Below are 13,603 nucleotides of genomic sequence, written 5' to 3'. Positions count from 1 at the left end.
TGTGAACATCTAGAAAGAAAACCAGAACACAATTTTCTTCTGTTAGTTTTTTGTCTCATACAATTTCCATGTATGGGTTATCCCGCTTATGTAACGGTATGAGTCATGAGTGTTTGGTTTGATTGACCAGCCTTGTTTTTTCCAAGTTGGTAGCTGTTCCATTCCCTTGGAACAGAAAGCATTTTCTCAGTTTATTAGCTGCTTTATGATCCAGCAGCGCATGTGCCTATTTTTAGATCTCATTGAAGTTTTTTACCATAAAAACAGTAGCGTTTTGCAAGAGAAACTTCAGGACTGCACAATGAGCCAGGTAAACCAGGGCTTGTCCGAAAGGATAAATGGGCGGAGCTTGATCAAGTAACCGAGCTTTGATTAAACCCAATAAGCCTGCACAATGAGCCAGGTAAACCAGGGCTTGTCCGAAAGGATAAATAGGCGGAGCTTGATCAAGTAACCGAGCTTTGATTAAACCCAATAAGCCTGATTAAGCTCAGCATGTGTGTGTATAGTTCCCTTTGATTGCATAAAATTCCAAAGAAAAAAGCCCTGCCCTAAGAGGTAGCTGTTTGAATGCTGCCCCCTTAGAAAATATGTAACAATCATCTTTTTGTTCTAATAAAAAAAAATCAGCTTGGCTCAACCCGAGCTTTACTTCAGCTTGCTCGGGTTTGTCCTGAGCTGATGTTGAACAAGGCTGTTCAGCTTGACTGAAGCTTAAGGCGACCTCATGTCCTCTCTTTTTAAGTGAGCGCAGCTCGACCAGCCCAGCACTAATAGTTTCTTGCATCAACTGATGAATCACATGAACTTATCTAGATGTCTGTGCATTGTCAACTTATATATGCACATCTGTTAATGCGTTAAGTGGTTTCTGAAAGTTTGTTCTCTTTTCAATATACTAGATTGAATCCGGGAATCAAATGTCCGAGACTGGAAATGTCTTAGTGAAACCATCAGTTCTGGTGGAACTCCAGCAAAGGGTTCTGAAAGCGGAGGCAGCTCTCAGAGAGAAAGAAGAGGAGAATGACATCCTTCTTCAAAAGCTCCATCAATACGAGACAAGATGGTCTGGATATGAAGTGAAGATGAAATCAATGGAAGAGACATGGCAGAAGCAGATGACATCATTAAAGTCCAGTCTTGCTAATGCAAAGAAGAGCTTAGCTGTTGATGATATTGACAGAAAGTCTGATGCATCAGTTCGTGGTGGAGACAATGATCAGGATCACAGCTGGAGTAATTCTAGTTCTGCTGAAAAGAAATGTCAAGGGAATCACAATGCTTATTTGGAGAGGGAAATGAGCACTGGTTTGAGCGTGATCAGTCGGCTAGCTAAGGAATTCGAGCAGAGGACCCAGGTTTTTGATGACGATGTGAGGTTCCTGGAGGAAGTGAAATCTGGCAAGGCCGAAGCAGATATGAATGTTGACGACGAATTGAGAAAATTAAGGAATGATTTCAAAGTGTGGAAGAGACAATTCAACTCGAGCTTACGAAAAACCAAGGCAATTTTGCAGAAGTTAGGCGGTGAAGAAGCTAATGCGGAGAGTGCTAAGAAAAGGTGGTGGGGAAGGAGGACCAGCTCATGGTTTCTCTAGGTTTCTCAAGATTCACATTTTATTAGATTTTTCTTGCTTGTATCTATGTGCTTGTTAGTACACTGAAAAGTGGACTGTGTGTGTGTGATTGTCTAGTGATTAATTTAATCTCAGATTTATTTGTGGCGTCGTTCAGTTTCCATCAGATGAATGTGCATGTTACTATGTTAGGGCGTTTACGGGTTTTACCGGTTGGATGAGACATAAGATCTGGATGTTTTGGTACAAACCAAGCTCAGACTTGCAGGGTTTTTAACACAGACCTGCCGTGATGTGTTTGTAAGAACCCATTTTCGATAGGACCACCACTAGGACCGGAAGTGAATTTCTTAGAAAGAAGGAACTTTTTGCGTAGACCATTTTTTACTTTTAGATATTGATTTCTTAATAAGACGTTCTACTAGCATCTTGGATCTTGATCTCTCTATGGTCTGCAAACTATGCAGCCTGCAACAACAACAATAACAGCAATGCCACCACCAACATTCCATGTTTGAAATTGAGCATAAGAACCTTCATAGGAGGAATAGGTTATTATATTGCATCTAGGACAGATATTATGTGCTATGGCTTAATGACTGCATGTGGATGTCCAACCTGTTTGCAGTAATCAACTTGTATATGACTGCTATTGTTGCTTGTATATTTCCCAATTCCTTCTCATCAATAGGGGTAAGAGAAGCTGTGGAGGATGCATTCACTTACAAACCAGAGCTTAAAACAAAAACTGCATCTTGGTCTTCCAAGGGATAGCCTCAATTGGCTTATAAGTCAGCAGCTGATGCCTTTTGATTATTTTCTACCTACTACTTGCTTGCAAATGTTAATCTTGGCTCCAGCCTGTGGGTGAGCCTTTTTTGTCCATGTGTTTTTCTTTTTTCCTTTTGTGTTTTTGGTATGTTTGTGTGCGTGTGTACATGCCAGCACAGCACACACATAGCTCATCCATATATTATCCACTGCTGGGGCATGGGTGGGTCTTTTTCTGTTTTCGATTTCCTGAAAAAGAGTTGTGATTTATTTTGCTTTGGTGAGGTGTTCTTTCCTGTTGCAGAGGTTTGCTTGTATTAATTAAATTTTTATAACTATGAATGGAATTCCTTTTTCCTGATGGAGAAAAAAGTAGGATTCAAGTCCATGTGTCTAATTCGGGGTAATTCTCTAGCGGCCTTTTTTCAAAAAAAAGTCCATGTGTCCATTCTGTACAATGTGGAAGTGTAGTATTCTTCTGACGGCAGCTATGATTCTGTGCTGCAAGGTACAAACCAGTTATCATCTTCCTCACAAACACTCCTAAGTGGATTTCTCGCTGTTGTATCTGTGAATTTCGTCATCGGAACTTACGTTTTCATGGCGATGAAGGAACCTTGGCGTAGCGAGCACAAGCCAGATGGATCCTTTCTCGCTCAAGCCAGGGCCAGCATTAACCGGTCAGCTCCTTCTCAAGTCCACGGCAAAGTTGATTGACAAAGAACTTAGTCAAGACTCATCGTCAACATTTAGCCATCTTTATATGCAAATTTCAACGTATCAGCTACGGTGTACCAGTGCATTTCTTGTTTATATATATGTAACAGGAAACCAGGTTTTTGAAGTTTCCAACTTTGGATGAATCACGTAGGACTAAGATGTTTTATGCCCAAGCTAATCACTGGGCAAATTTTTTTCTTTTCCTGTCAATTTATTGCTTCATATTAAATAGATGACGTTTGTTTTCATTCCCCCTTACTGCAACCATTGAAGAAAGTGATGTGAGCGCCCATGTCTGTTAGATCTGAAATGATGACAGTGACACACCTAGACGATTGATACATTTGAAGGCAACCAAAGTTTTTGCACCTAGTCAGTGGTTGCCCAACCTTTTTTTCTCACCATTTGAAACAAAATAATCGACTTTTTGTATTATATAGTTTGTATGATGTGAGTCATGTGACCGAGGTCTGGTTAGAGCTCAAAAGTCATCAAGCAGATCGCCGAGGTGGGGCTTTGCCTGGTTAGATTGCTTTAGCTTTGGACCATTCTGCGTTTCAACAAGTTGGTCATATTGTCTGAGACATCGGCTAGTCCACTCAACACAGTGTCAATTTGAATTGACTTTCACGATTGTATGTTCCCCCACAATCATCTACAATTGTATGTACCCTACATACCACGGTCTTCACAAGGAATGGAAATATTGTGATATATTGAAAAAATTGCATTTTGCAAAAATCTTTGAGAAAAGATTTTGACATATAATGCCTACAATGGCTCTGCCTTCCTGGCTAGAAGCCACCATGGTTTATCACCTAACATGAGATGACCATGGTTCAAAAGGAATGACCTACCAGTTATACATGACAACTATAACGTTGGGTTTTTGAACCTGCAAGGTCCCAACACAAGGTGACGTGTGCACTAGCTGCTCCTACCAGACAAGCGCCCCCCCGTTGGTGTATAACATTAGTATGCAATAAAATTGCATTGTTTTCAAAATATCATCTATATTTATTATATGTATTTGGGTCATATGGTGACACACTTTGTGCATAAAGTCATCTGATGTCAATGGGCTTGATTTGGCTCGACATCTGATGGAAATCGAATCTTTTTATTTAGATTCGGTAGACTAAACACATAATTAATAATACAATTGTGATAGTGTATGGGCTTTCAAACCAATCTAAATCTTAATCGAGCAAAATTTGAATCTGACATTAAAATCCAATTATTGGTAATATTTTGTTAGATTATCTGTAATATTTTATCCAACTAGCCATTTTAAGCCAGCGGGATACAGGTTTATTATTACTTTTTTCATCTGAATACCATTCTGACTACAAATTCGATTAGGGCCTGTTTGGAATCTGTAGCTGGGATGGGAGTTTATGCATTCAAAGAAGTGGCAGCAGACAAATCCATGATTTAGTGGTCTCACATCCCATCCCAAATGCATAAACGCCCGTTCCAGCTCTGAGATTTTAAACAAGCCCTTACCCACCCTTACCCATTTGCATCCCAAATCCATGAAGTAGGTACTGCATTTTCTTTCTTTCCTGCTTTTTTGGGTGCCACGTAAATGCACCTTTACAACTTTCCCCTCAAATGCCATGAAAACATTCCATGTCCCTGGTACGCTCTTGTTAGGGACTGCCACGTTGATGCAAGTGAAGCCCATAGTTAACGAAACTCATGGGTTGAGTTTGTAAATAATTTCGTAAATAATTTGAATGTTAGCGACAGCTAGTTTTCTCTAGCTAATTCATCGTAAATTTGCGATGAAAAAAAAATCATCGCAAATTTGCAATGAAAAAAAATCCATCGCAAATTTGTGTTCCTAATTAGAGTTTTTCTTGCAGTGTATATAGGTTTCTTTGATAATCCAAAAATCAACGGCTATGTTGCTTATATGGTAGGGGTGACTTGTGAAAGTCACCAAGTTGACCGGACACCACAAAGTTTGAAATCCATGACGTGCCTTGCGACTGATGGATCTTGATATTAGATTCAAATATGACCAGTAGGTCTTATTATGGAATCTAATGACCACCAAGGCCGTGGACCCTTGGTGTGCAGTTAGTGGGTGGTTACCAGAGAACGGGTCATGGGGCATGCTTCTCCATAAAAATGGTGATAAAAGTGGTGAATTCCCTCTTTCACGTGAATGTGCAAACGAAGAAAAAAGACGAGAGATTTACCACAAGGAAGGAGGAGGTTAGAATAGCTCAATGACCGAGCAAGTAGTCTTCACAAGGTTAGAGGTTCAACCTGTCCTTTTGGCATACATGCCCCACCATCCCTAACGGCGCTTCAATCCGATTCAGGAACCCAATCAGGATTCCAACAGCAACAAAGTCGAAGCTGAGTGTATTCCCTGTTGGGCAGGAGGTACCTCAATGATTTTATCAACCGGAAGCCAGCCAATATGTGGTTGGTGATGGGGTTTTTTCCTTGGATTATCCAAAAAAAAAAGAATTTGTTAACCTATGCGTTTTTGGATAAACCCCTAGGTTTTCACACCTGGAGAAACAAGTCGGGTATAAACAGGTTCAGTTTTTAAATTTTTCATACCAAGATGCAGTTCACTTTTTAAAAAAATCAAGGTTTAGGCCCAACCTAATCCACGGATCTATTAAAATGGGTTGGGTCGGTTTTAACTTGTAATTACTTCAGTTCTTTGGTTAGGGTTGGTTTTACTCGACCCAGTTAGACTTCTAGGTAGATATAAATGACGTTCGTTATTTACTAACCAGAGATCCATTTTGCGAGACTTCTAACGTATTTGTTGTACTTGTTTTGGGATTGACTCAAAGTTCCAGTCCATTTATCATAGACCCCATTTATTAAGATCCAATTACAGAATGGGCAGGTAGTGACATGAGGTTCATTCCCATCTACAAACCAGTGTTTGCAGAGATGTGGAACACAATCCAAGAGCTCAAACGCTTACATGCCCGTGTGATAACGCTTGTCCTTCACCGTAACCAACATCTCTTTTGCAAACTATTGCCCTTTACTCTCAGTTCGGTCACGTAGACACTCCACACAAAGTGTTTGGCGAAATGCATCAGCCAGATTTGGTCTCATGGACGTGTATGATCTCGAGAGGGTGGTGTATGTTCCCCCCCCGATGATTCACTGAATCCCACGTCTGTGTTCGGGGCTTTGAATGAGCACCACGTATACAAGCACATGGGGCTCGTATTCCCGTGTATGTTGACATAACTTTGCATCGGACTCTGGTGTTGTTGCAAAGACTTAAGTACCCTTTTTTGCTATTCTTCTCATAAAGTGATGGTTTGATAAAATGACAAAAATGCCTTTCATTCAAAAAAGAAAAAACAAACAGTTCAAAAAAAGGACAAACATGTCCTCCATCCAAAAAGTCGAAGATGATGTTGACTCTTCAAAGACTTCTTCTTCTTTCTCCATAAAACACTGTAAAACCCTCTCTCTCTCGAGAGAAGAAATCAATGGAGGATTCTTGAAAAGACTTAAGTGCCCCAAAGATGATTATTTAAGACCCAGTCTTTGCACTGTAGGATTATCCGAGAAAGAAATCTCCCCTGAAAGAGGCCATGAACATCAACCCTCTGACTCCCTTCTCTTTCTGCTTCTGTGCACATCCAACAGAAGATCCTACATTGCTCCATCAAGCACCGACTAACCTGCACATTGACTCTTGTGGAGCCTGATTCAAAGTTTTACCCTTACACGAGGAAGGTTTGGGGGCTCCTCTCAGCGTGGGTATCATCATTCAACTAAATGAGTTGTAGATCCTGATTCAGAGTTTTTACCCTTACAAGAGAGGTAAAACCTCATCTCACTCTCTCTCCCTTCTCTCTCTACTTCTGTGCACATCCAACAAACGATTCAACATTTCTCCATCAAACACCGACTGACCTGCACACTAACTGTAGCATCGTTCAACTTGATGAGTTGTGGAGCCTGATTTAGAGTTTTTGCCCTTACAGGAGGGGGGTTTGGGGGCTCCTCCCAGCGTGGGTAGCATCATTCAACTTGAAGAGTTGTGGAGTCTGATTCAAATTTTTTATTCATTCATATTTTAAGGCATTAGATCTCATGTTTGAACATCCACGCATGTGCAGTTTGCTTTCATCATGTTTAGTTGCTTTCTAGATTATACTTTGAATTCTGGTGCATTTTAGATCTATCGATTTGTATGTAACCAGAGCTCATTTTAATCTAAATTTTTTACTGAAACTTCATGCATATGTATTCATGCTCTCCACAAAAAATCAGATCATTCTGAGTTTTTTGACCTACTTTAAAAATCGAGATTCAAAACCTGTTATTTTGCACTGTCAGGATTTTAGCAGAATCAGGACCAACTTGCGGGAGTGATTTCTCCCTAACCAGAGATGATCTTTCTGATCCATAAAAAGGGTTGTTTTTTAAATTGAATCTAGTTTGTTCATACCAAATTTCAACAATTTTTATGGTGTTTTCATACCAGTTTTGGGTCGAAAACCATAACCCTGTCACCCTGTGTCATTTTAACAGCTCAGATTTTTATCCATTTTGTTTGAATTTTATTTCCATAATGGGAGATTATTTTTCAATTCTGTAAAACGGGTTCTCTTTTTTTATGTGTCTAGTTCATCCCTGTAAATTTTCAGAATTTTTCATGATCAATTATTATTTTATTTTGATTAAATACCAGAACCTTGTATCCAGATTTTATAAATGTTCTGATTTTGGTCCCCATATCATGACTGTTGTAGCACTTCTTTAACAAATCGTTATTTGATTGAAAATATTATTCAACAAATTGTTTTTAAAATTTTTTGGGTCTCTAATGAGTTCCTACTATGATTTGTAGTATTTTTAGGTCTCCAACGAGCCTCACAATGATTTATAGTGTTGTTCGGTCTTTTAACTATGATTTATAGTGCTTTGGGGTCTCCAACGAGACCCACAGCGATTTGTAGTGTTTTTGGATTTTTTAACTATGATTTATAGTGTTTTCAGGTCTCTAACGAGACCCACAGCGATTTATAGTGTTGCTGGACCTCGCTATAGCGATTTGTAGTGTTTCTCGCTAAACACTACAACGATTTGTGATACAAATCGATATTCGAATCAGGACCAACTTGTCAGGGCCATATCTCCCTAACCAGAGATTGGATTTTAAATCTGTAAAAAGTGGTGTCTTTGTTATAAAGTCTAGTTTATTCCTGTAAATTTTCAGCGATTTCTATGGTCATTTGATACCTCATTTGAATCTAAAACTAGACTCCTATCAGTCTGCCTTATTTGAGTGACATAGGTTTTTATTTCATTTTGTAAGAGTCATATCTCCCCAACGGAAGATCATTTTCCAAATCCGTAAAAAGGGTTTTCTTACTTTATGTATCTAGTTTATATCTAGAAAGTTTTATAACTTTTTATACTCATTTGATATTTCAAACCTGTTAAAAACCGAGACATGTTATTATTCCATTTTAAGTGAGTGGATGAAAGTTAATTATAACCCTTCTCGGTTTTTAATAGGTTTGAAATATCAAATGAGCATAAAAAGTTATAAAACTTTCCAGATATAAACTAGACACATAGAGTAAGAAAACCCTTTTTACGGATTTGGAAAATGATCTTTCGTTGGGGAGATATGACTCTTACAAAATGAAATAAAAACCTATGTCACTCAAATAAGGCAGGCTGATAGAAGTCTGATTTTAGATCCAAATGGGGTAACAAATGACCATAGAAATCGCTGAAAATTTACAGGAATAAACTAGACTTTATAACGAAGACACCACTTTTTACGGATTTAAAATCCAATCTCTGGTTAGGGAGATATGGCCCTGACAAGTTGGTCCTTATTCGAATATCGATTTGTATCACAAATCGCTGTAGTGTTTAGCGAGAAACACTACAAATCGCTATAGCGATGTCCAGCAACACTATAAATCGCTGTGGGTCTCGTTAGAGACCCGAAAACACTATAAATCATAGTTAAAAGACTGAAAAACACTACAAATCGCTGTGGGGCTCGTTGGAGACCCCAAAGCACTATAAATCATAGTTAAAAGACCGAACAACACTATAAATCATTGTGCGGCTCGTTGGAGACCTAAAAATACTACAAATCATAGTAGGAACTCATTAGAGACCCAAAAAATTATAAAAACAATTTGTTGAATAATATTTTCAATCAAATAACGATTTGTTAAAGAAGTGCTACAACAGTCATGATATGGGGACCAAAATCAGAACATTTATAAAATCTGGATACAAGGTTCTGGTATTTAATCAAAATAAAATAATAATTGATCATGAAAAATTCTGAAAATTTACAGGGATGAACTAGACACATAAAAAAAGAGAACCCGTTTTACAGAATTGAAAAATAATCTCCCATTATGGAAATAAAATTCAAACAAAATGGATAAAAATCTGAGCCGTTAAAATGACACAGGGTGACAGGGTTATGGTTTTCGACCCAAAACTGGTATGAAAACACCATAAAAATCGCTGAAATTTGGTATGTACAAACTAGATTCAATTTAGAAAACAACCTTTTTTACGGATCAGAAAGATCATCTCTGGTTAGGGAGAAATTACTCTCGCAAGTTGGTCCTGATTCTGCTAAAATCCTGACGGTGCAAAATAATAGGTTTTGAATCTCGATTTTTAAAGTAGGACAAAAAAACTCAGAATGATCTGATTTTTGGTGAAGAGCATGAAGACATATGCATGAAGTTTCAGTAAAAAATTTAGATTAAAATGAGCTCTGGTTACATACAAATCGATAGATCTAAAATGCACCAGAATTCAAAGTATAATCTAGAAAGCAACTAAACATGATGAAAGCAAACTGCACATGCGTGGATGTTCAAACATGAGATCTAATGCCTTAAAATATGAATGGGTAAAAACTTTGAATCAGACTCCACAACTCTTCAAGTTGAATGATGCTACCCACGCTGGGAGGAGCCCCCAAACCCCCCTCCTGTAAGGGCAAAAACTCTAAATCAGGCTCCACAACTCATCAAGTTGAACGATGCTACAGTTAGTGTGCAGGTCAGTCGGTGTTTGATGGAGAAATGTTGAATCGTTTGTTGGATGTGCACAGAAGTAGAGAGAGAAGGCAGAGAGAGTGAGATGGTTGATGTTCATGGCCTTCTCCAGGGGGAACTCTTTGCCTCCATTGATTTCTTCTCTAGAGAGAGAGAGAGAGGGTTTTACAGTGTTTTACGGAGAAGGACGAAAAAGAAGATGACAATGAAAAGTTCAAACAGACATTTTTGATGGCTCAGGTTTGTTTCGTCGGATGACCATCGGGAGGAGCTTCCAAACCCTTCTCCTGTAAGGGCAAAAACTCTGAATCAGGCTCCACAACAAATCAAGTTGAACGATGCTATCCACACTGGGAGGAGCTCCCAAACCCTCATCCTATAAGGGTAAAAACTGTGAATCAGACTCCACAACTCATCAAGTTGAATGATGCTACCCACGCTGGGAGGAGCCCTCAGACCCCCCTTTTCTGTAAGGGTAAAAACTTTGAATCAGACTCCACAACTCTTCAAGTTGAATGATGCTACCCACGTTGGGAGGAGCCCCCAGACCCCTCTCTTATAAGGGTAAAAACTCTGAATCAGGATCTACAACTCATTTAGTTGAATGATGCTACCCACGCTGGGATGAACCCCCAAACCCTCCTCCTGTAAGGGTAAAAACTCTGAATCAGGCTCCACAACAGTCAATGTGCAGGTCAGTCGGTGCTTGATGGAGCAATGTAAGATCTTCTGTTGGATGTGCATAGAAGCAGAAATAGAAGGGAGAGAGAGTGTGAGAGGGTTGATGTTCATGGCCTCCTCCAGGGGAGATTTCTTTCTCAAATAATCCTGCAGTGCAGAGACTGGGTCTTAAATAATCATCTTCGGGGCACTTAAGTCTTTACAACCACTCCTTTTCAAGAATCGTCATTTTTTTTGGCACCAATGGAGGAGAGGGTACTTAAGTCTTTGCAATCGCATCAAACTCCAATGCTAATTAATGCTGACAAACATGGGGATACGAGACACACATGCTTACATACGTGGTGCTCTTTGGGACCCCCGAGCATGAGATGTAGCTAACTGCCCTGTTCGGGGGGGGGGGGGGGAACATATAACCTGCTTTGTATGATCTCTGGCTGCCTCTCCAACAATTGCCACACAATGGCACTTGAGTTTTTTCTCAAGATGGTTGTTTGGGGTACGTAACCTGACGAGTTTGCTATCACTAGTGTGCTTTCATCTTGAGGAAGGATCGAAGATTTGGGCCATGAAATATTTGATCATTATGCACGTAACCCAATCTTCCTAATATTGCATGTACAAGAGTCACATATAAATACAAAAACATTGTGATTATCTCCACGAAATAAGTCGGGATAACGATAAGCTTATCGTTATCCGATGCTTATCCTTATCTTTACATGCTCCCACTCAAGTTGGAGTGTGAGGATTGATGACGCCCAACTTGCTCTTGAGTTGAAGAAACTGATCTCGTCCCAATGGCTTGTTAAACATATTTGCGCAATGTAAGTTTGTCGGAACAAATTGAGTTTTGATTGAACCATTTTGAATTTTTTCTCTTATAACATGACAGTCGATATCTATATGTTTAGTGCGTTCGTGGAACATCAGAGTTGCCACAATATTTAATGCTGCCTGGTTGTCACAAAACATCAATATAGGCTGGGGATGTCTGATTCCTAAATCTTTCAATAAATATTTTAACCATGTTAATTCACAACTTGTAAGTGCCATCGATCTATACTTTGCTTTAGCTGACGATCTTGATACTGCTGTCTGCTTCTTTGTTTTTTAAGATATTCGACTCTTTCCCAACATAGTACAATAGCTTGAGATAGATCTTCGAGTTTCTGAACATGATGCCCAATCTGAATCACAGTAGATAGACAGTTGAAGTTTGTTGTCAGATGACAACAGTATGTCCTGACCTGGTGTGAACTTAAGATAGCGCAAGACCCTATATGCAACCTCAAGATGTGGCCTCCTTAGTGTATGCATAAATTGGCTTAAAATATTGACACAATAGGCTATGTCAAGCATTATAATGGTTAAGTATATCAATCGACCCACTAGTCTTCGATAATAAGTTGGATCATTCAATGGCGCTCCTTCTAAATTAAGCTTTTTGTATTGTTCCATGAGAAAATTTGACAGCTTTGCCCCTAAGTACCCATGATCTTCAATAATGTCCAATGTGTATTCGTGTTGTGATAAAAAAATGCACTTACTGGATCACGCGAATTTGATTCCCAAGAAATATTTGAGTACTCCTAGATCCTTGATGCGCAAAGCATTATTTAGAAGTACCTTTAGTTGGCTAATTGTTGAGATGTCGTCTCCAGCAATAATGATATCGTCAACATATACAAGAACAAATATGCATCCATGCTTTCTGAAGCAGGAAAACAATGAATAATATACCCTAGACTGAGTAAAACCAATCCATTTAAGAAAATTTGAAAACTTTATTTAGAATCTTCATTTTTGCTTATTTTTATTTTAATTACAATTTAGTTTTTCATAATTATTTTTAGAATTAGAATAAGTTACATTTTTGAATTAATTGTAGTATTTTCATTACTGACTTGTTATTTTATATTGTTTAGGTTGATAAGTCTCCTACAGGTTAATTACGTCAAGTACACGAAAGTTATAGTTGATGAAATGATGAAAAGGCCCCTATGACCTGGATGAAGCTTCAGTAGCCGCATTCAAAATTAGTTATAGTTAATTTTCATTTTGTAACTTAATTGTAGTTGTTTTAATTCATTGTAGACAATTGTTACATTAACAAATTGGAATTTTTAGATTTAATTGGAATATCATCCCGTTTTATGTAATAAAAGATAAGATTCGGAACGAAGAGATACGTAAGAAGGTAGGTGTTGCACCCATTGAAAATAAGATGCGAGAGAATCGTTTACGGTGGTTTGGACATATTCGGTGAAGGCCTAATGATGCTCCAGTTAGAAGGTTGGAGAAATGGGAAAATATATTAGTTAAAAGAGGTCGGGGTAGGCCTAGGAAGACTTGGATGGAGATGATAGGAAAGGATATGAATGCTTTGAACCTCACCGAGGACATGGCGTTGGATAGAAATGATTGGAGGAAAAGGATTCATGTGGAAGACCCAAAATGAATTTCTTTTTTGGTTCATATCGCTGACCCCAATTGTTTTGGGATGAAGGCGTAGTTGTTGTTGTTGTTGTTGTTGTTGTATCATCCCGTTTTATGTGGATTTGACCTGTACTCGACACGAAAGTGGAAAGTCAGTTTTTATATATTTGGATGTCGATTTTCCAAAGTTTTTATTAAAAATTATGTTTTAAAAATATCATTGCAAAAGTACAACCAGTAAGGTTTAGGGTTTTGGGTTTTGTAGGGTTTAGGGTTTTGGGTTTTGGGTTTTGGGTTTAGGGCTTAGGGCTTAGGGCTTAGGGCTTGGGGTTTAGGGTTTAAAGTTTATGGTTTTAGGGTTAAGGG

General features: G+C 38.7%; 1 protein-coding gene across 1 annotated transcript in view; it reads left to right on the top strand.

Moving 5' to 3' along the window:
• LOC149832395 (myosin-1-like) overlaps positions 1-1,721 on the top strand; it is a 30,931-nt gene extending 29,210 nt beyond the window's left edge. The window contains exon 22 of the mRNA XM_090012443.1: positions 903-1,721. Coding sequence (XP_089868569.1) covers positions 903-1,598 — 696 coding nt within the window. The 3' untranslated portion in view covers positions 1,599-1,721. The remainder of the gene's footprint in view (positions 1-902) is intronic.
• The last annotated feature ends 11,882 nt before the right edge of the window (positions 1,722-13,603 follow it).

The sequence above is a fragment of the Nuphar pumila genome, chromosome 7 (genome assembly GCF_984573655.1).
Source record: "Nuphar pumila chromosome 7, dmNupPumi1.hap1.1, whole genome shotgun sequence".
Classification (NCBI taxonomy): Eukaryota; Viridiplantae; Streptophyta; class Magnoliopsida; order Nymphaeales; family Nymphaeaceae; genus Nuphar; species Nuphar pumila.
This window is presented reverse-complemented; position numbering and strand designations above follow the sequence as displayed.